The sequence below is a fragment of the Meleagris gallopavo genome, chromosome Z, assembly GCF_905368555.1.
Source record: "Meleagris gallopavo chromosome Z, MGAL_WU_HG_1.1, whole genome shotgun sequence".
Lineage (NCBI taxonomy): Eukaryota > Metazoa > Chordata > Aves > Galliformes > Phasianidae > Meleagris > Meleagris gallopavo.
In genome coordinates, this window is record NC_139435.1 from 62,200,931 (window position 1) to 62,224,321 (window position 23,391).

The following is a 23,391-nucleotide window of genomic DNA, read 5'->3' on the forward strand; positions in this document are numbered from 1 at the left end:
AGCCAAGGAAACACCATGGCAGGATGCAGTGTTCCGCTGGGCCCAGCAGCCGGCGGGCAGCACAGCGCCTGCGCCGTAACCTCTGGCACCCCTACCCTCCCCTTCGGACTTGGAAGTGCTGAGAATGAATGGGGGATTCTGGGAGGAAGGGAGGCTGAGTGCTGTCTGACCTGTGAAGCTGGGCAATTATTTGCCATATTTGTTTTCAGACTCCTCATATTGTACTGTTTGGGTATCTCTGTCTTTAAAGTGAAAACATGTTTTTTCCTTTCTTCCAAGTGAAAGAAGTGGAAATTTGCCAGTGGTCGAAGCAAGCAATGGTGCAATCACATGACATCACAGGAGTACGGTGTGCTTGTAACTCTTACTAAACAGTGCTTGCTGTATAAAAACATTATTTACTTATGAATTTGCATGTTGGGGAATTGATATCTTTCAATTTAGCAGGGAAAAACAGTCAGTTTTAATGCTTCCATTTTTGCCCATTCATTGCCTTCTAAAATGAATGTGGTGTCAAAAAAGGCAAACAAGAATTCTTGCTCAGGCTGTGGAGGGGGCTGGCTATTTGCCTTTCTCCTCCCTGTTTTTGCAAGAACAGAATAAAACCTGTAGAAACTGTATGGTTGAGCAATTGCATAGCAGATTTTACGCCTCAGACTTTTTAAAAGAAGAACTTGATATTTTAAAAGGGGGGGAAAAATGGGTTGATGGCCACTCTTAATAGTGTTCAGCAGTCCTGTCTACCAGGACAATGTGAACAGTTGTACTGTGAGTACGCTGTACGTAACTTTCAGGCTCCTGCAGAGGACTCTAGTTTTTTTAGTGCAAATAAGTATCTACAGCTTCACAATACTCAGCAAAAGAGGATATTTTTGCCTTTATGCATTGGCTTTTTGTTATTAATGGCTGTGGGAGCAGAGCAGCATAAAGTGAATCCCTTTGTAAGATTGCTCCATAGTGGTCATCAATGTCTTCTACTATTGTGCTACAGAAAAAAAAAGTATTGATGCCCTTTTGAAAGTGCAGAGTATACCGCATCCCTAGCAGATGTGGCTCTTACCTTGGTAATTAGCAGGGTTTATTCTTACCAGAGAGCTTAACTCTCTTCTTATAGAGTTTGTTTGTGCAGTAGCCATGGGTGATCTTCCTGGCAGTTCACAAGCTCACAGGGATAGGCATGTGGTGAAAGCCTCCAAGCATGAAAAGGGTGTGTACTAGAAAGTGACAAAGTACTGACACCCCAGCTCTCCTGCAGTTTTATGAGGTAAATGATAGTAATCTTCTGCCGCTGTGTCCTGCAGCTTTGTCCTATCATGAAGCAGACTTGCTATTTTAAGTTCAGCAGAATGACTTCAGACCAGAAATCTGAACTGAAACACTGAGGTTGAACTCAGCCTGATGGTTAGGTGCTCATCAACAACAAAAGCAAAGTGGGAAGGCAGGTCAAAATTTTTAAGCCAAGAACATTTGGGACAATATTGGAAGTGTGATGGAGGATGATTCACTACTGACAAATCATTATGAACTTACCCGCATTTCAGGGGACACAGAATCATAGAATGGTTTGGGTTGGAAGGGATGTTTAAGATAATCTTGTCTTGTTCCAACCCCCCTGCTCTAGGCAGGGACACCTCCCTCTAGACCAGATTGATCAAAGCTTCATCAGCTGGCCTTGAACGAGTGCAGAAAGGGGCGTTCACAACCTCACTGGGCAATCTGTCCAGTGTGCCATCCCCTCACAGTAAGAATTTCTTCCTAATATTTCTCCAGTTTAAAGCCATTTCACTTCATCTTGTTGCTACCTGCTATACAAAAAAACCCTCCCCAGCTTTCCTGTAGGCCCCTTTCAGGTATTAGAATGCTGCTGTAAGAGAAGAGAAGGCCTCCTCAGAGTCTTCTCTTCTCCAGGCTGAAGAGCCTCAGCTTTCTCAGCCTGTGCTCATAGAGGAGGTGCTCCAGCCCTCTGATCATCTTTGTGGCCCTCCTCTGGACCTGCTCCATCAGCTCCATGTCCTTTTTGCATTGGAGGCTCCTGAAGTGGATACAGTACTTCAGATAGGGTCTAACGAGAGCAGAGTAGAGGGGCAGAATCACTTCCCTTGACCTGCTGGTCATGCTTCTCCTGATGCAACCCAGGATATAGTTTCCCTCATGGTCTGCAAGTGCGTACTGCAAGCTCATGTTTAATCTTACATCAACCAACTCTCCCAAATCCTTCTCCTTGGGGCTTCTCTCAAGCCATTCTCCACCCAGACTGTATCTGTGCGTGGGATTGCCCTGACTCGGATGCAGGACTTTGCACTTGGCCTTGTTGAGTTTCATGAGGTCGGCATGGGCCCACCTCTCAGGCCTGTCCATGTCCCTCTGGATGGTATGCCTTCCCTCTAGCTTATCAACTGCACCACTCAGCTTGGTGTTGCCTGCAAACTTGCTGAGGGTGCACTCAATCCCACTGTCCATGTTGCCTACAAAGATGTTGAATAACACCAGTCCCAACAACGATCCCTGAGGAATGCCACATGTCACCAGTGTCCACTTGGACACTGAGTCATTGACAGCAACTCCCTGAGTGCAGCCATCCAGCCAATTCCTTATCCAGTGAGTGGTTCATCCTTCAAATCCATTTTTCTTCAATTTGGCGACCAGTATGTCATGTTGGACAATGAACCACACTAAGTGGTTATTATCTGACAGCGTACACTAGAACTATAGAAACTATCATCGGAAAGGAAATTCAAAGTATAAACAATTTTCAGCTCAAACTGAAGAAATAACTGATAGGTCTTCGAAATCAGAAATGGTAATGATATTACACCACGTTTGTTGTTCCTGTTCAACACTTCATGAAGTCTACAAAGAAAAAAATGCTGGACATCTGTTTTTTTAGCAACCATGGGAAGGTGCGGTACTGTTGAAGTGTAGATTGTCTGGAGTAGAGATCCCAATAAAACGTGCTTGTTTCAAGTCTTGTGCAATGTGTGTCAATTAAACCTCATTATGCAGAAAAGACATTCCAGAACACTGAACAAAAAGCATCTTTAGCATATGTGTCTGGATTCTTGTTCTTGGTGTTTCACTGAGGCATCTAGCATTTCTAAGTGATGTATTGGAAAGAAGAGTGCTGAATTGAAGTGCATCACGGTGATAACTCCAGAAAATAAGTACGGATGCAAGAAAACTTCGTTAGAAGTGGAGAGTGTAGAAATTGGAGAAGTTTAAGGAAGAATCAGAATGGTATTTGTCATTAACGATTTTGTTGCCACTTTTTTCTTTTTTTTTCCCCCACTGTGCCAGAACAAAATACAACAGAAGAGAAATTGAGATTTTATTATGAGGTGGTATTTGTAGTAGTAACTATCAAAATGTAATTGCAGCCTTTGGAGAGGAGACTAGTTATTTTGCAGCCAATCACTGCCAAGAAGCAAAAGCAAGTGAACTGAACTGAGTTTTGAAGGAGCTCTGCAATCCAACAGTTGTCCATGATGAAGGCAGATATTCTTACACTGATCTCTCAGCAGCTACCAAATTGGCTTACAAAATCTACATTGTTTTGATGAAGAATCAGTCGAATGAATTATTATTTTTTTTAAATGAACACAAGATTCAGTATTTTCACTTTGCACATATGTGTTCATACAAAGGTATGATCTTAAGTAGTGAAAGATTCCTACGTTGCTCTTTGTTTTTTGGAGTTGAAAATAGTAACGGAACAGAAATTTTCATTGGAAGTACCCAATGTTTTACCAGTGCCAGTGAGAGAACGAAGTGGTGAAATCCATTCAATACTTCTAATACTGTAATCGCTTAAGGGTTTTTTGCAAGCAGCGGCAGTTGTTTATATGAGCCTGTCAGACAGCGGGAAGAAAAACATATATAAAAATGGTAATCCAATATGAATAACTATCTAATAACATGGCTGTTCCTTGTTTTTCAACATGAAATAACTAAATATGATCTTCTCTTTTATCAGCTTACCGTTCTTTGGAACGGTCATTGTGTAATGCACAGACGTAATGTGCCTGGGTTCCTACTAGAAAATTTTCTATAGATCCCCACCACATAGAAGGCGTTTGAGCTGCCACAAAATTATAGTTGATTATGATCTGAAATTTTGCTTCGATATGCAAAAAGCATGTCTTCAAAAATCGGATTTGCAGATATTAGCTTCTGACTTTTTCCAGAGGGATGAGGGAAAGCCAATCCTTGTAACTTCATACTGGTCTCAGAGATCTGGCAATTCAGAGGACGTTACTGAACACACCTGTGTGCTGCATGTGCCCAATCTCACAGTTTGCCTTTTTTTTCTAGGAAGAATTGTTAGAACCAGCCTGAAACAAGTGGCAATGCAAGACTACTTTGTAAGAAAGAAAAAGCTGTTACAGAGTTGGGAACATTAAGCCTTAAAATGTTTATAGTAACACGAGTTCTTTCTAACAGTATTAGAACAGTGTTTATATCGACATTAAAAACAAACAAACAAAACAAAAAAAGTTTCTGTTATTAGAACTTCTCTCTTTTCCAAGCTGTACTAACCACCAAATAGAAGCAACTGCCAAGACTTATTTTTTATCATTTTTGGGTTACCAGTTCACTACTTAGATTAAAATAGAGGCGTTAATTAGTGTATAGAACATTATCGTTGAAACCATGTCCTTCTGTAGCACTCAGGGTGGGTTAGCTGAGTTACATGTTGTGGTGAGGAAAAGCAGAAATTTTAATTTAGCAAACCTATGTTTAAAAATCATAGGAAAGGTGTTTTTCCAACATGAAGAACTGCAAGTTAGTTCTGTAACTATTTACATAGATCAGCTACATGTTGTGATACTTCAAGTAAACTTCAAGTAGAGTGAAAAGCACTTCAAGAATAGCAAATTAATTTCCTGGTTTTTTTTTTTTGTTTTTTTTGGGGGGGGGAGGGTAGGAGGGGTTGTTATTGGGTTTTTTGGTTTTTGGGTTTTTTTTTTTTTTTTGGAGGAAAGTTCATGAATTGTATCAAAAGAGCAAATGCTAAATTTCTGTATTTCAAATTGTCTTCCTGTGTATTAATGTAAGCAAACTATTAATGCAACATCAAAGCAGAAGTGGGAGTTGATCTCTGGTTTCTCATAAGGGAAGGCAGTTTAGATAAGTGATTAATTTTTAGTGGTTCAGAATGTAATTACTGGATGCTTTTGAAAGCTTGAGGTTGTGCTAGGGACTATATTTCCTGAAGATACCATCTGTTCAAGAGTTTTGCACCTGGGTCTCTGTTTTTGAACTATGGGACAAGCAAGGGTAATATTTAAGACTTTAAAAAAAGGAAAAGGAAAAAAAAAAAAAGCTGCCAACAGCCAGTATCATTTTCTTGATGGCGAAAATGTTAACCTCCTTTGAACAAGAAAAATAATGGGTAATCTTAGGCATCAGAATGTTAGCTGTTCCACGGTGTGGTGGAATGAAGAACAAAAAAGGAAAAAAGTTAGAGAGAGGAGTATGTAAGGGGCACCGATTACTAAAACAGTAATGGTAAATAGAATTGTGGTAGACATAAGTAAATATGAATGCATTAGGACTCCCTTTCTTGTTTGTTTTTTTTATGAGCAGCTAACTCGACTTCAATTGTGGAGAAAAAAAGTGAGAAACCTCAGGTTTTTCTCCATTATTATTTTACACTGTCTGGCAGAATGTTCATTTTATTAAAATGAGTTGAAAGGGTAAGAGATTCCTAGGTGACCTAGGGGAGGAAGAGAGCAAAGATTTGTGCTAGATCAGTGTTGTACCAATCCTCAATTCTGCTACCTACTCCAGTGCTCTGTGGAAGAAAGTATTAAAGCTGAGAAACAGAACTCTTGAAAGGTGTGCACGGAAAGAGAAGTGTCATGTTCCAGATTCTTCTTTAACGTAGCAAGTAATGCACAAAACTAGTTGTTTTTTGAAAATCTTATGTTACAGCAAAACAGGTGTCATGTAAACTAATCAGCTGGGAGAGTAGTGGGTTTCTTAACTCTTACTGAGAAGAGAGAAAATGGGCACATAAAGGGGAGATAGCATCTGCCATACTGATATCTGTATGTTTGATAATCTAGTCTGTTGATGCATTCTGGTTATTTTTTAAATAAGGAAAGAATCTGTACCATGTATGTGTATTGGAAGTATGAAATATAAGCTGTCAACTTTTTGCTACCAGGAAAAATACTTGATCTGTAGAGGCTGTATACTCAAGTGCATATTAATTGGTAGTACACCTGTTTTTACCAGATGGTGCTGTCAAATGAATGCATGTTTATAAGGTTTTCCTCCTTTGTGTAATGTAAATAAGACACACAGGCAACCATGGAATGCCCTAAAAATTCAAGTTTTACTTGACTTTTTTAAATAACCTGGACACAATTATCGACACAGCCATCTATCAAATTCAGTTTAAAATAAAGCACATAGTTGCTTCAAGAATACTTAATGTACATAGAGCATATGAATCACATCACTGATATGTTTTTGTATGTTGTTTTAAAACATAGAGAGCTTTGAATTAATCAGGCTTTCCCAAAAGAAAATCTGCTATATATTCAGTCCACTATCCACCTGCATAAAGATGACTGATTTGGCAACTTGTAATGATTTTTTTAACCAACATCTTCAATACAGTAAGCTTTTTTAGAATATGAGTTGTAATCTTACAGTCATTGATAAGAAGTGCAGTATAGAAAACCACAGGTCAAGGTGAACTCTCAACAACAGAAATCAGCCAGCAAGCAGGGGGATCAGTCTAGGCTGTGCCAAAATTTTTGTAAAATGTGTTTTGTGGTACAGATAGTAAACCCTCTTTATCGTATAAAATGTGTTTTACAAAGAGATATGTCTGTAGTGTTGGTGCAGTTATTAAGTTCTGCAGATTGCTTATTCATAGCATGTACACAAATCTCAGGCAAATACAGAGGCACAAAGTTAAAATTGTTGGCCAGAGGTCACTTCAGCAGACTAAAAGCACAGTTAAGCTAAGAACTTTTCATATTTTTATCAGTTACCTGTCCATTTTATGACAAGTCTGTATGACATCCAGCCTCAGTGTGAAGTTTGCTTGACTCCTGTCATGTGCAACTACTTCCAAACTCCAGTTCTGAGGACAGAACTGCCTCTAGGCAGTGCAGGCCCAGGAAGCTAGGGAAAGTAGCAACTGTGGACAGTATAGGTTAGCTCAAGCTGTAAGGTTGATGCATCCTTGTTTTAGGGCTACAGAACTGCAGGGCTACTGTAGCTGTGCTGAGAAAAGTGCTTTTTGTGACTGACTTCTTGTAGGTTTCTCACACAGAACTTAAAATCTCACAAGAAAAGGTGCCTCTCCTCAAATGACTAAAGAAAAGAAGCTTGAAGGGAAAGGAAGTGCATGTTTATGGAGTAACTTTCTGTTTCACTAGCTGACAGTCACGTCCATGTTTTGGTTTGTTTCACCACCAATACTAACATGTAATACATGTGCTAAGTTTGGGCTCCCTTGTGCTGAGAAAAAACTATAGTAGTTCTCCAGACTGATATCAGACGTGCTAAAATCCTGCTTTCTAGATGATCTCAAAGGGAATACAGCTATCTCAAATCCAAGACGCTGCAAGTTTTTCACTTAAATGCAAACGATCTGGCTAGAAAACAGCTGTGAACTGAGAATTAAAATCAACCGACAGCAGACTAGATACAAGCCTATTTTCTCATGCAGTGGAGTAAATAATATGCCACAAATCTGGCTGATGGTATCCACCAACAATAGACAAAAGCTCCCAGGCAGACGACAACAAACAGAAAACATTAGGTTGGATGTAAACCTTAGCGCAGTTTTCTTCTTGATCAACAATATTTGAAGATTGGCAAGATACAGACATTATGTACAGATAATGCACAATAATAACACAAAAACTCCTAAAGAAGCAAATGTGTTCTACTTGCCTGTACCTGAGTAAGGAATCCAGAACGACAGCAATGATTTAGAAAGCAACAAACTACAAAGTGTGCAATCCTCCAATTTTCTTCAACAAATGAGTGGCTTTGATTACAAGAGACTGTAACTAGTTTTTGTGTGGTTTGTAGGATTTCAGTAGTCTTGCAGTCTTGCAAAAGATTGTGATGACCTCACCAGAATCTTTGCAAAGTGCTAGGTTTTCTTTTTTGTTTTTTTTTGGTGGTTTTTTTTTTTTCTTCTTCTGCTTTTTGTAACAGCGCTTGTAAGAATGCTTATCAAAGTCATAAAAGGGTCACTTTAAATTGGAACAGTGATTGATAAAAACCACTTGACAGTTCAGGGCACTTTTTAGCAGTCTTACAGCTAAAGGAATCTGAGCAAGTATTTAAGCGAAGCTCAACAGTGTCCTAGAATGACATCTCCATGAAATTCAGAAGAGCATCCATGAAAACAGCATTTGCACCACAGCTGGGTTCTAATGCTTTCCTTCTCTTAAAACTGTTTACTGAACAAGCAGCACTGTCCAAAGTACTTGTTCAGAGAAAAGATATTACCAGGTGAATCTGCCTTGCCTGGAACAATGTAGTATCTCTCAGCCTGCAGACAAATCTGTTGTAATGGGAATTTACAACATATTATATCTACCACCCTAGCTAGCAGCATCCATTTGACCACTTCAGTTTATAAAAGAATTTAGGAAAACAGTAGAAAATAAAGCACATTATGCAAGATTTTACTTCTCACTTTTGTTAGGGAAAATGCCGTGCCTTTTGTAAAGCACAACTTTGGTGCCATATATATACTCCAGCTCACAAACAGTATTGCTTTTCTGAAAGAACTGTAGTCCCCTGGTAAGATGTTGCTAGGGGCAGAAGACAGGATCACTATGAATCACTAAAGCTAACAGACTGAGTTTATGGAGGACAAATGTAAAAAAATGTTTTGCTAAGTTTCATAATTAGCAAATCCAGGCTGCCCCAACTGTGGACAAATGGGTGGCAGAAGAATAGCTTCTGCATTTTGTACAAAGTGACAGGACATGAGAAGAGCTAGGCATCACTTCAGATCTATAGTGTAAGATAACATACTCAGTCTGCAGCATAATTAACAATTATTCTGCCTACCCTGAAAAGAGAAAAAAAGTTGCAACTATCATACTTGAAATACTGCCTTTGTCATTTTATCATCATAGAAATGGCTCAGAGAGGAATAACAGAAGGTATCAGCATTGATTATTTCATATTAAAAGAGATTAAGGCAGGCTTTGCTAGTCTAGTCATTTAAAAAAAATAAAAATAAAAAGAGCTATTTCCTAGCTCCCTTAAATCCTACTCTACCAGTTTTGTTAAATCATTAGTTAAGTGCATCGCTAAACAATACAATAGATAAGTACATATCCCCTATTTTTTCCAGTATGGTTTACCATAAAATGACAGATGTATTTTTATGGTATGGAATGTTCAGTTAAATTAGCCCTCTACACAGAAGGACATAAGGACATTCACCATCCAGAACACTGAAAATTGCTGAGTGAGTGTAAGTCAATTTGTGGAACTCTTTGCTACAAGGCTTTACTGAATCAATTATTTCTAAGCTAAAATAATGGATTCTGTTGACAACAATATTAAAAACACCAGCATCTCTTGTTGTGCTATAAACTGTGTAAGAGTTAGCAGTCCTTATGTATCAGGGCACAAGTTGATCACCAGATGGAACTGGAAAGATGATTCTTTCCAAATCACACTGTATTGCACAACTGGCCACAAATATGACTTATTTTGCTTCTCTTGAAGCATCTGGTCCCAATCAAGTTAGTTAACAGTCATTTTTTGGAAAGAGGCTATTCTGTTACAGAGCAGACCATAAAGCATGTTTTTTCTGCAGCTTTTTTTTTTTTTTTTTTTTTTTTGTAAATGTAATTGCTGATCATTTTGTTTTGTGAGGATTTTCTGGTTGTCTCACTAATCAGCTTCTCCTCAGTCATGCCCCTAGAATGGTCCAGGTGATAAAGGCACTGCTTGGCCTTCCCAGCAAGCAGGCTGTGCTTCTGAATGTCCTGTAGAAACTGCCACCACTTCAACTTCAGTTCTTTCCCTTGCACGCACAAACACACACACACATATTCTTCCAAAGAACATCCTTCAGTGCAGCAGTCAAGTCTCTACCTTGAAGCGTGACACCTGTACAGTTTTTATCGTTTTAGTGGTGGTTTTAATATCGATGTTAGTAGATAGCTGAGACTTTTCTTCTAAAAGGCTGTCTTTAGATCCATTCCGTCTCTGAAGGGAACAAATAAAAATATCTTGTTGAAAGAGCACAGTAGAATTTAAATACCATATTTTGATAACTGCAGCTGTGACTGCTGTAGGTGAAGGATATGGCAGTTTACAGATACATACACTAGGGATATGAAAGTCTCCACACTAGATCAAACAGAACCTTTTCCTCCCTCTTGCCTCCTCCTTCCCCTCCCAGCTGCTGCTCCTCTGTGCTATTTGAATTTATATTCCTTGCTCAGGAAATTCCACAACTAATTATTTGGTATTTAGCCAAATACAGCAAGCAGTATTCGGTGGGAATTAATGGCCACTGTTGTAAGGAGGTCTGGGGCAGAGTGAAATGAGAGGTGGTTGTGGATGTTGAACGCTGTAGTATTAATTTCTTCCAGGGCCATTTAAGCCACACAGTACTGGATAATGGAAATAATCTGATTTTGATTTTGAACATTTGTGAATCAACCACACAGATTACTTACTGAAATAAAGAACATAAATTTGCTTTAAGTATACCAGCTTTTCCCTTCCTCCTGAAGTAAATTCTTATAGAATTCTTCCATTATGAGTACTAATATCCTTGAAGTTAGCTAGCCTCGAAGTGAAAAAAATCTGATTGCTGTTTTAAGGTTCTTTGAACTTAAAGTGATTCTAACTGCTTATATGACAAAATAGGGTAAGTGTACCCAGTTAAATTTTGTGCAGTTTGCACACTAGATGGAGTATGAGCACGCACTTCTTGCCTATCAACCTGCCTATCTTGCCTATCAACCAGATTAATAGACATGAGGACGGCTGTGGGAAGGAGATATTTTTTTATGTTTCCTGTTATTTTGGTTTCATATTTGAAATTATATTGCTTAGATTTCTAAATGACAACTTTGTGTTGGTAAGCAATAATTTCTTTTGCTGACAATCATGCAGAGCATTCAGAGTACTGCTCTGTATAGTGCAGCCTCACCTCAAGCTTTGTGTGCCACAATACAAGAAGGACATACAGCTATAAGAGAGTGTCCAAAGGAGGGCTACAAAGGTGAGGAAGGGCGTAAGAGGAAAGATGTGTGAGAAGCAGCTGAGGTCCCCTGGTTTGTTCAGCCCAGAGTGGAGGAGCTGAGGGGAGGCCTGATGGCGGCTGCAGCTCCTCACAGGGAGCGGAGGGCAGCGCTGAGCTCTGCTCTGTGTGACAGCGACAGGGCCTGAGGGAACGGCACGGAGCTGTGTCAGGTGAGGGGCGGCTGGGAGTCAGGGAAAGGGTCTGCACCACAGGGCGGTGGGCATGGGATGGGCTGCACGGGGCGGTGGGTACGGCCTCTGTGCCGGAGTTCTGGAAGTGTCTGGACAATGGTATGAGTGTCTCTCAAAGGATATGAATTCTAGCTGGTCTGTCTGGAGCCAGGAGCTAGACTCAGGAGCTAGACTCAATCTTTGTGGCTCCCTTCCCACTGGGGGAGTTCCATGATTCCATGAATTATGAATCATACTCATTTTTTTATAAAACATGCCATTTCATACATATAACATCTCATTTCCAGCAGCGATAGCAAAAAAAAATCAAACAAGTACTAATTAATAATAATAAACAGTCTAGGAAAAAGGAAGATTTTGCAGTCTGTCAATACAATTTTACCCAGGTATATAAAACATAGTATTAAGTAAAAAAGCTTCTTGTAACTATATAGCTTAGTTGGAAAAACTTCCTCCAGGTAAAACAGCAAGTAACTCTTAGAGAAACAGCATATACCCTTCTAATATCAGAAATCAGTTGGAAATATGTCTGGAATTTTTCCTTGTATGTTTGTTTTCCTTTAGATTACTAGTATAACAGAACTGCAAGTGCTTTCTGAATATTAATTTCCTTCTCAGTTTTTAAGTTTAATTCCAATCTAAGGAATGTTACCATAGCTTCTGATAAAAGCTAGTGATTGCACTTATGGTAAGTTGTCTCCTTTTAAGAGGAGGAGAAAGAAAATCACAGTGGACTGTCATTACAACCAAATCCTGAACAAACCTGTACATTTTAATAAATTTTGAGAGCTGATTACCTTCCTTTAGAGAACTTATGTTCCTACGGATGCATCAAACTTAAACTGAGAAAATATCTTTAACAGCAGACGCACGTGTCCACTGCAGGCATGTGCTACAGAATTCATATATTTGGAAACAAACAAAACAGACTGCAAAATGTACGATTTCCTGCTACACTGCTTTGGGAAAAAAATAAGTGTCAGCCTTAACTATCCCTGCATAACAAAGAACTTATTTAAATAGAGCACTAGATTCCCTTCTATATCAAATAAATAAATAAACACAGAAAAAATGGAAAACTGTAAAGGATGCATAATTACTAACCTGTTGAGTAAATTGGATGCTGGGACCTTTAACATCTGAGGATCGTGTAACAGGCAGTGGAGGCACCAGATCATTTTTTGCACTGGAATTAGGATATTGCAAAGTAGATACTGCTGTAATGAAGTAAACTATAAAGTATACACAAAAATAATACTGAAACTGACCCAGGGAGTTACCTAAGCAAACTGTGGAAGATCAACACCTGAGTTTAACCATCCATAAGCTATCATGCTAACTATCAATAGTCAGTGGGTAGAGGAATCTCCACAGCACTTTTCATCCCATCTTCATTCCAGGGCCTCTTACCTCCTTGTCTAGAGGGACAGTTCATTTTCACATGAGACGAGCCCACCTGGAATCATGCATGTGCCACATGTCTACCAGGATCCCACCTAACTGAATCTAGCCTCTCAAGTCCCTTGCTGCAGAGTACAAACATTCCTCTACAAATCAGTCTTTTTTGAAAGACCGACCTACCCATGTTGAGTACACTAGATTTCCTGTGAAGCAACTTAATACAAGTGACATTTTGATTCTAATTACAGATGTATGTATTTGGAAAGCAGCTCATGAATTGTCCCTTTAGAAACTTCAAGACTTACCACCAAGGAACAACGGAGGTTTATTTTTCATATTTTCCCTTTTCTAAGTGGACCAAGCAAGCCTCTGTGGCCAAAAGAGACCAGAAATGCTTTTGTATTTCTTTGAGTCATGTAGGTCTGAAGAGGTACTATTTACAGGTTTACTTGAATCCTATGGCAGCAAACAATTGCATGTATGCCCCTTCTAATCTAACTGCAAGCGAACCGAACAATTTCTGAGCCAGAATAAAGCAGTACTTTGCTAATAATCCCAGACACATACTTCACTTCAGACAGAACAGATCTTTCACCATCAGAGCACTGGGAGCGCCGATACTGACGGTAACTTCGAGGTGAATGTGAATGCCTAATGCGTATTGGGTCTCCTTGAGTCCTAGGAGAGACACAAAATTCACAACAGCACGTCAATATATCAGACCTTCGGAATAAAAACAAAATGCAGCTGCCAGCTGAGAGAACCTCCTTTTATTTATTTATTTTTACAGTATAAGAGGCAGCTTTTTACACTGGCTGAATTTAAATAGTTGATGCTGTCCTTTTGAGTCTGTACCTGGAATTCAATGCTTTACTAAGTGCCTTGGTCACAGACAAGCACGTTAGATTTTGAGAACGGAAGCATTCAATACGGAATGACCTAATATATGCAGCTTTAACATCACCCTTTTCTGTTCAGTGGTGCTGAGGAAGCAAATTATAATGCAAAGTGTGATTCCATTTCTGTCACAGGCAGCTGCCTGTATTAAGACATGGCATCCCAAATGGGCAATTATCTCAGCAAAATAGATGCCTGTTCTTAAGGAAAGGGCTATGCCATTGCAGCTGCCCATGATAAGCAAGGGGGCTGAACAAGTCAAACAGTGCTTTAAATGGCCAGAATAAACATGTCAGAAGAAAGCATAAGTTCAAGAAATAAACGGGCTTTGTTATTTGTATTCAATTCTCCCTGATCCTATAACGCACAGCACATAGAACAGACTTGTGTACAGACTGATGTACATACAGAACATACAGACATACAGCAGGTTCATAAGTTTGTGGCACACAGGGAGAGATTAAGATTTTTTTTTCATATTTGGGAAAGAAAATACTAAGAGATGAAGTGTTCTCATCCAACCCATGCTAAGTATACATCTGGGGTGGATAAAATTTTAGGGATTAAGTATAAACCCAATCCTAGTTTAGTATAACAAAGTTTACATTAAAAAAAAGAAAAGTAAGCTTTTATATTCACAAAGTAAAATCCTGATAGAAACTCACTCTATTTTTGTGTACGGTATTTCTTTCAATTGCTCCTCAGACAGTCCAGATGGATCCACAAGTTCCTTCCTAGAATGCATTAGGCAAAGTAAAAAGTCTAACAGTAGCTCCCAACTTCAAACCCATTATTTTTGTCATTATTATTTATATTAGATTGGAAAGATTTATTGAAACAAGTTGCTGTCAGCCCTGAGACTATCTTGACAACAAATAGAAACCTATTAAGAAATGTCTCTAATGTCTCACCTTTATTGCTTCTGCATGTCACATCCTGTTTCACTCTCAAGTTTACACAGTTTGATCTTTCAGTTTCACAGTTTCAAATGCTGTGTATACTGAACATCAGATATGCTTTGGGATGGTTAATCTTTCCAAGTGGTAGTTTTAGGCATAATATAATAGGGGGCCTCATCCCAAAACTATCACTATTACAGATGAGGACATTTTGCAAGTCCCAGCTCTAAAATTTTTCTTTATAATTCACCTACATACAATAGACATCTGTATTTAATGCATTCAGTGCTCTACAGAATCTTCTACAAGTCATTTACACCTGTATGATTTGTCATGGCACTTAACCAAATCCAAAAGTGACCCAGAGACACAGAGGAAGGGATGTGATTAATCATTTGAGGGACAGTGCAGCAGTCATTCAGATGCTATACTTACTGAATATGTTTCCAAAGTTCTTCTTTAGCTTGTACATCTGGGCTTCTCCTACAAACACCAACAAAGACAGTAAACTGTGAAAATCACCATCTGACACACTGTTGTTCAATAATCAATGTTAAGAGCACAGCTTGAACAGAAATCATTGCAAGCATAGTCCACCTGTGACTTCTACATATAACGTTTGTTAACTCAGAAAATACATTAAATTTCATTGCTTTAATCTAACTGAAAAGTTATTTCCTCTAAACTACAAGTCCTGTTCCACTAGTGAAAAATATGCTTAAAATATCAGTGCCTCCTCTTTGCAAGCCTAAGCTTTATCCAGCCACTGCTACCCAGTTACCCAGCTGAAGACAGCCTGTTTTGGAATAACCTTTATAAAGGAGAAACCTTGTGGCCCAAGGAGCTCTTTGTGAAACAGGGAAAGAAACAGACTATGCCAGTCTGACACAGCAGTCATCCCAGTGCTCACTGGTAAAGGACCCACTACTCTGCTGAGGTATCATAGCACAGCCTTTGCTTTCTGGTCATTTCCAATTAAGGTTTCTCTCAGTTTATTTAGCACTGTCATGTCTGGGACAAACCAAAAAAAAACAACCACCACCACCTAAAAGCCAGTAACTCTCCCTCACACAGCCACAGATCCCACACCAGCTCCGTATGTTAGCATGTATTTAATTCAGAGAAATTACTTAGCTAAAATCATAATTTCTGCAACACACATACAGAAATATAGTAAGGCAAGACTGAATAGCAAGCCTTGTATTTTCCAGTGAAATACAGAAAATACTGCATCCAAACTGGGTCCCCTTTCTTTTCATTTGCTTATTCTGTATCATTGCAGGGGTGACGTGAAATCCTCACTGCTGCTGAATCTCAAATTGTACAATAGATTAAATAAGCACTCTACACATTGGCAAGGATGGCATTTGCATGGAGTAATCAGATAACCCTTTCACTGGGACTATACTAACTCTGTGTAGACAGTTAGATGGTTCTACATCATCTTACATGAGATGTAAGGGATGCCACTTCTAGAGGGATTCTGTATGCATAAATGCTCCCACAGTTTCTCGCTGATTCTTACATCATCTCATGATAAAGCTTTTTTCTTTTTTTTTCTTCAAACAAAAGAGGCTGTCATAGTCAAAAATGCTTTTGGAGTGAAATAATCCAGATATTAATGAAGATATCTGAGAGGAGGACATGAGGCTTTTAGCATCTGCTAAATTGGCTCCCCACTGCCGCACGGCAGAGCTATGTCAGCCTCAATTCCAAAAACATTTTCTGTCACTGTTCCATTACTTCTTCCATTGATGTGCTCAGATCAATCCCAGAGTTCAGTCTGGGAATAATCTGATTTCAGAAACATCTGTATTTCAGTTCATGCTATACAGCTGGTATGAAAGCAGATTATGTAGGGATGCTAATTTTACTTTTTAGATTTTACAAGTGTAGAAGTTCTGGAAGATACCAGTTTAATGCTCTGCAGAATTAGAGAGAGACAGAAGAGAATCCTCTTAGTCTCTCACAGGACTAACATGAACTGATCCATAATGTTCTTGCGCTGCAAGGGGTAGCTGTTCCCAGGCAGCCTCCCTGTCTGCCCTTATTTCTCAGCTCTTCCTGATCGTAACAGCCACAGCCAAAGCCTCTACAAGTAGCTTGCAGTATGATTTTTATTAGTGTTTAGAGGTTTTCATTTCTCTCTGTACTTGTGTTTATTGTAGTGTATTTCATTTTCTTATGTTTTCATTTCTCCCATCTCACCTCACTTCTTGCATTTACTTTGCCTTTTCTCTTTAGACCAGCCCATGTTTTTTTTAACTCTAATGTAGAAGCTTGTTATTCAGTGGCTTTTAACAGCCCTCTCCACCCCTCAATTCTGAACTGGTTCCTCCTTCTCTGCAATCCCTTGCTCACAGAGCAGCAGCTGCTGTATTCACCCGGGGGGCTAAGAAGACAGGCATCCTCCTCATACTGAATAATCTGGCAGTGGGGAATGCAAAGGCTCCATGAAAAATGCCAGCTTCTCCAGGGAGGCTTTGTCATGCTTACAAGCCCTAGTTTGCCTGAGGAAGCACAGCCTCAGGGTCACCCCCACAGTCCAGACTCCCACAAAGCAGTGCACTGTGCATACCACTAACCCATCGGATCAGCTCATTGCTCTTAGGCATTCATGTAAATACAGTCGTTCAAGATGTGGCGGTAAGTCTCACAGACCCACCAATTACCAGGAGGCCTCACTTGCGGTAAGAAAGGCTGAATTCTGAGGCAGTATGGGAAGAGAATAGTTAAATAAGAAGTCATCTTCACTTCCCCATCTTTTAGGAATTGTGTCTTCTGCCTCCCTGCTAGCTCTGGGTGTTCAACTCTATGATCTCCACCATCCCTCACTCCTCCTCTTCCTTCCACCCCACACCTCCACTAGTAAGGAAGCCACTGCTGCAAAATTCCTGTACAGTCAAACATGGCATGCCATGAGGGAAAAAAAAATCACGAACAAAAGGGGCTGAAAACAGTAATTCCTCAAGGAAATATTTTTAGGAATTCTCATCTTAACTTTATTTATTTTCCACCTGCTTAAGAAGTGTTACATTACTGGGATTACCTTGCAGCATTTGTTCAGCTTAGCTACCAACAAAAGAATATTCAGAAATATGATACACGTGGAGTATCTGAATAAAAGCATTTTTCTATGAAAGCTCTGTTCCTGTCTCCTTGTAAGGCAGTAGGAACACTATCACTCTGAAATGAAGAAAAGTCTGTAGAAGGAAATCTCTTGTTAGAGTATAATGCAGGTATTGTAAATCCTGCATTAAAAAGTTGTGTTTGTACAGCTCTGAACAGCCCGTGACATTATATCTTCAAAGCCAGATCACAATACCTCTTTCACTTTGTTTACAACTTTTTATTGTGAATTGTTATACAAATCACTGTTTGGACACACAATGTTTGCTCAGATTGTCTGCAATATCTGAATAGAGTTTTGAATGGACAACAGTTTACAAACAATTTGTTCACTAACCAAATTCACTAATGTGCAAGAAATCTAATGGGAATTCTCTAAGTGGTGAGTCTCCAGAGTTCTTTGTTTCTGTTTGGTTTTTACTAGCTCCAACAGCCCTACATTTTAATACGGCCTACAGTATGTTTTGTGTCTGCATCTGAATGCTTATTAATATTGCAATGTGATTCACAAATAGTAAATTTAAATAGCCATGGAATTTTAATGGCCATTCTTCTTAATTAAAAAAGCCCTTTGGCTACACAGATGTTTCACGCAAACTCTTGCAAATAAACCGCACAGAACTAGAATTGAGAGCTCTCTATATCTCTGATTCCTTTAAAAGAAAGAAGGTCAAATTCTTGTTAAATATTTTTATTCCTGAGACTGAGGAAACACCAAACCCTGCCACCAACAATGGTTAATACCACTCATTATCAAAGAAATGAAATACAGCATGCCAGACACAATAAAATGTTTCAGCCATTACTTTGCACTTTCAGAATGAACCTTTACTTAAGCCGACTGAAATAACGAACTTAATGTGAAAGGCTCAGCTGTATTATTAAAATGATGGTTTTCTATCAGATGTTAAATGTGCAGATTGAGATGACCATATGGCCAGATGCAAAAATAAAAACAACAATACCTTACACTCTAAGGAATCATTTCCCTTACTTCTGACCTGCATTCAGTCTTGCAAGCAAACAGCTAAGCCAAACTAAGTCAAATTAACGTTCTTATAGCCTAATATAGTTGGGCTAACCAATCAAATAAAGGCTTTTACTACACTTTTTGAAAGAAACTTTTAAAGGAATTCACAATTTACTTTTTCCATTCATACTTTCACATATTACATATCTACACCATACACTGTAGTTTGAGTTGATTTTTTTTTTTTTTTTCTGTTTTAACTGAAGAATGAGACAAAGGGAGGAATATAACCGTCACTACCACAATAAGGAGAAGAAATGAGGAGCCACCCAGAACTTTTAGGATTCCTCCTTTCCTTGCATCATCTGCAATCTTTCCTGCTTTTGCAAGACATCACTCTTGCTATTAGTAATTTAGGGACATGCACAGCAGAATGTTGCTGCGCTGGAAATAAAACCCGTATCTTATTCTCAGTTGGCCACAAGAGGGAGCCCGTAATGTCCTTGCAATGAAATCCACTAGGCATATGGAAAAAAATTGAGTTTGCTATAAATTTAATCTAATTCAGTTTACACTACTTTTTGTATAACGTTTAAAAAAAAAAGTTAATCAAAATTGATCAACTGCATTTTGTGGCATCCATACAAATGAGGATTAATATCTCTTATTTTTAGTAATTTATCATTGTGTAATTCCACCTAGTAAAGTTTGACTTCTGTGCAGCTGAAAGTGAACAAGACTGCACAAATCCAGTTCAAGTAGAAATTCCAATATTTGAAAATGTTAACACTAAATACTATGTCTCATTAAAAAAAAAAAAAAACAACAAACTTTAACCTATGAAAATGGAGATAAAAATTAGTTTCAGCACCAAGTGTAACTGCAAACAGAACTCAAGGATCTTCTAATACCAGAAACATAAGTGCAGATTAAATTTCAATTAAATTTAATTAATAAATTAAATAAGATTAAATAATTTATTTAATTTACAAAATTAAATAAATTAAATAATTTATTAATGCATTATAGAGGTTCTGCTGGCCCATTCTTAACCTGAAAGAAAAATTTAAGAAAAGACACTAAAGGGAATTTTCTGCATAACTGTGTCACAGAGATCACATACTGTGCATCATCATTGGAACCGTTCACCTGATTTAACCAGGCAGTGAGGATGGGGACATAGTTAAAAAGATTGCTCTCTATTGCTTTTCTCCCTGTTCTATGCAGCTCCCATGTACCAATGATAACTGGACATGGAGACATCAGCAGCTAGTCTCATCTGCAGGTATTGTATTGATGAAAGATGTGTACACAGATTTCACAAATTCCTGCATCTACCACACAAAATCTGAATATTTTCACAGATACGCTGTCCAGAAGTGGGAACCACTGTCCTCATTATAGAATTATAGACCACATAGAAGGCAATGGAGAGAGCCCAAGTGTGTCTTTTTGTAAAGCTCTTTTTGTAAAGTTATTCACTATCTGAAATACAAATTACTAGAGTGATTTAGACCAGAAAAAAGAATCTGCTTCAGTAAGGACGTTCGACATGACTATTGCTTTTCCTCAGCAACTGAGAGCAAAAACCACACTGGAGATACTCCTCTTGTGTTTTAACATACCACAGCAGCCTTAATTTTCATGTCAGAGTGGTCAAGGGGTACATACGATCGAGATCTGTGCCTGGATCGCCGGTAGCTTGGATCTGCCTGGCTTTTTTCTTTTTGTCGCCGTAGCACAGCTTCCCACTGAGGAGCTGAGTCAACCATGTCATTTTCTTGCCGTAATCTGCAGAAAAAGTATCGGAACTTAGTCTGAGGTTTCCAACACAGAATGCTCAAAGGCAGCAAGAGAGTATTTATCTCCAAAAAAATCATCTCCTGCAATGCAATATTTTTACATTTCATCTTGCCAAATTTTGATTCATGTTCCCAAAATACAGAAAATGCAAGAGCCTATATAAAAAACAGACTCACTGATTTGTTATCTAGAAATAGCTCAAGCTGAAATGAATCAGTCCAAGACATTAAAAACAGACCTACAACTCAAATTCAACCTGTCCTCCCAGCCCAAGCCAAACATCTGGAATGTTTCTGCTATCCCACTTAGGTGCTGAAGGCCTCCTTATCTACAGCAAGCATAAGGCTGATATTGTGACACAAGACTCCAGTATTACTACAACATACTCATCTCCCCTGTCACCCAAGGCCTTAGCAACCCTTCCCAGTGAGCACCTCTGGTTTCTGGAACAAGCACAAAGCCCAAACAGAAAGGGAAAATCCCATCACAAAGGAGACAAAGATAATCTCCTAATTTTATTTATCTGACAGAGGGAGGCAAAAGACTGGGGAAGGAGGAAAGCTTTAAACTCCAGCTCAGCTCAATGTAGATGGGTGTGAAGCATGAGATGAGTCCTGCTCAGAGGTGCAGATAAACTCATTATTCAAACAATGGTGAACAATGGTGGAACTAACAAGGTAGAAAGGAATATGAAATCCTAAATTCCGTGAATTATTTCACACATTGAAGTATCCAAATTCTTTGGATCTAAGATATTATAGTATGAATTCATTTTCACATGATTCTTTTTCGTCCGAAGTCATGAATCCCATTACTGCAATGTATTAAAGATTAAAACAAATGTCAATATCCTGTAGGATAAACATGTTTGATAGCAGCTTGACATAATAAGGCCTGGTAAGGCCTCATCTGGAGTACTGTGTCCAGTTCTGGGCTCCCCAGTACAAAAAAGACAGGGATCTCTTGGAAAGAGTCCAGCGGAGGGCCACAAAGATGGTGAAGGGCCTGGAGCATCTCCCCTGTGAAGAAAGGCTAAGTGAACTGGGTCTGTTTAGCCTTGAGAAAAGATGACTGAGAGGGGACCTCATCCAGGTCTATAAATATCTAAGGTGTGGGGGGCAGAGTGGCGAGGCCAGACTGTTTTCAGCAGTGTGTGGAGACAGGACAAAGGGAAACGGACATAAGCTGCAGCATAGGAAGTTCTGCACACATGTGCGCAAGAACTTCTTCACGGTGAGGGTGACGGAGCACTGGAACAGGCTGCCCAGGGAGGTTGTGGAGTCTCCTTCTCTGGAGATATTCAAGACCCACCTGGACACCTACTTGTGTGACCTGGTTTAGGGAACCTGTTTTGGCAGGGGGGTTGGACTCGATGATCTCTGGAGGTCACTTCCAACCCCTACAATTCTGTGATTCTGTGATAATTCTATCATGGAAAAGCTAGCCAGGACAATTGGAGCAACAATGGTTGCCCATTAAAAGCTCTGCAGAAGCTTCAGAGTTTTAGGGTTGCAGACACTGCTGCTGTGATAAAATGCTAAGCTGGGACAAGTGGATGTGCTTTGTTACAGCTGTAAACTTAAAACTCAACAGTGATTTATATATAAATAACCCTGGAAAATATCATTCCAAGAGAACGAAAGTATGACCAGAATACTGAAAAATCTAGGGAAGCTTAACAGAAAAAAAAATAAATGGGAAGACTGGAAACAAGCAAAGAAACCATCAGAGATGTTTCACTTGGTGGAGACACGACTGCCTGAAAAGTGTACAGCATGCTGTTGTTGTTGCTCTTCAGTAAATATGCACCTTTCTAGTTAAATTTACTCTATCCACAGCAGGGGGTTGGAGCTCAATGATGTTTAAGGTCCCTTCCAATCTAAGCCATTCTGTGATTCTAGATTTTTAATTGTATTGGGCTCAACTGACAAAGCAGGTTGCTGCTTTTGCTTCAATAAAATCTTTACTCATATGCATAATGAGTTGTGAGCTAGATCCCTAAGTACTGTAAACAATCGTAACTCTACCAAATGGCACTAAGCATCTGGAACAGACCACAGTATCAGGTATTGATTTCTAAGCAGGTTTTTTTAAACCTGTAATCTGGTGGTAGGGATTAACATAAGCATCTATCTAAGGCTTCTTTAGAAGAACTCACACAGTAACAAGTAATGAATTGTGATTTTCATCCTGAATAATCCAGTTTGTGGAGACAGCAATAATCCCACATGGCATAAACAGTATGAACTGCCTCACACATATGGCCTTCACTTAAACCTGAACAAAAAGAAGAGGCTGTCAGAACAGCGCTGCTGCACTGGGTGCTGGATCTGCCTGCTTGCCATCTACTCTAAATCTGTCCTCTTTTAATTTTAAACCATTTCCTCTCGTCTTATCTACATATGCCCTAAAAAAGAGTTTCTCTCCATCTTTCCTGTAGGTCCCTCTTAAGTATTCTAAGGCCACAGCCAAGTGCCCCCAGAGCCTTCTCCAAGCTAAACAAGCCCAGCTCTCTCACCCTTTTTTCATAGGAGAGGTGCTCCAGCACTCCAACCATCTTCGTGGCCCTCCTCTGGATATGCTCCAAATCTCCTTGTCTTTCTTAGCTAGAGGGCCCCAGTCTCGGATGCAGTACTCCAGCATCTTTCTTGGTTGGCCTTCTGGGCTGCAAGCATGCACTGCTGGCTTTCTCATAAGCCAGCACCCAGGTCCATTTCCTCATGGCTGCTTTCAATCCATTCTCCACCGACCATGTGCTTGTACTTGGGACTACCCCAATCCACACAAAGCACCTTGCACTTTGCTCTGTTGATCTTAATGAGGTTTGCACAGACCCACTTCTCAAGC

The 23,391-nt window shown here is 39.3% G+C and overlaps 1 protein-coding gene and 1 non-coding gene across 3 annotated transcripts in view; one reads left to right on the plus strand and one right to left on the minus strand.

Moving 5' to 3' along the window:
* The first annotated feature begins 467 nt into the window (after nucleotides 1-467).
* Nucleotides 468-600, plus strand: LOC116217573 (small nucleolar RNA SNORA13). The gene has a single exon (XR_004162266.2). It is a non-coding gene; the product is annotated as a small nucleolar RNA SNORA13 (small nucleolar RNA).
* A 5,718-nt stretch (nucleotides 601-6,318) lies between these two features.
* Nucleotides 6,319-23,391, minus strand: part of EPB41L4A (erythrocyte membrane protein band 4.1 like 4A) — a 133,385-nt gene continuing 116,312 nt past the window's right edge. For both annotated transcript variants that reach the window (XM_085213232.1, XM_085213231.1), the window contains 6 exons: nucleotides 20,413-20,532; nucleotides 15,078-15,125; nucleotides 14,409-14,477; nucleotides 13,414-13,524; nucleotides 12,550-12,631; nucleotides 6,319-10,206 (listed from right to left, as the gene is read on the minus strand). In XM_085213232.1, coding sequence (XP_085069358.1) covers nucleotides 10,081-10,206; nucleotides 12,550-12,631; nucleotides 13,414-13,524; nucleotides 14,409-14,477; nucleotides 15,078-15,125; nucleotides 20,413-20,532 — 556 coding nt within the window. In that variant the 3' untranslated portion in view covers nucleotides 6,319-10,080. The remainder of the gene's footprint in view (nucleotides 10,207-12,549; nucleotides 12,632-13,413; nucleotides 13,525-14,408; nucleotides 14,478-15,077; nucleotides 15,126-20,412; nucleotides 20,533-23,391) is intronic.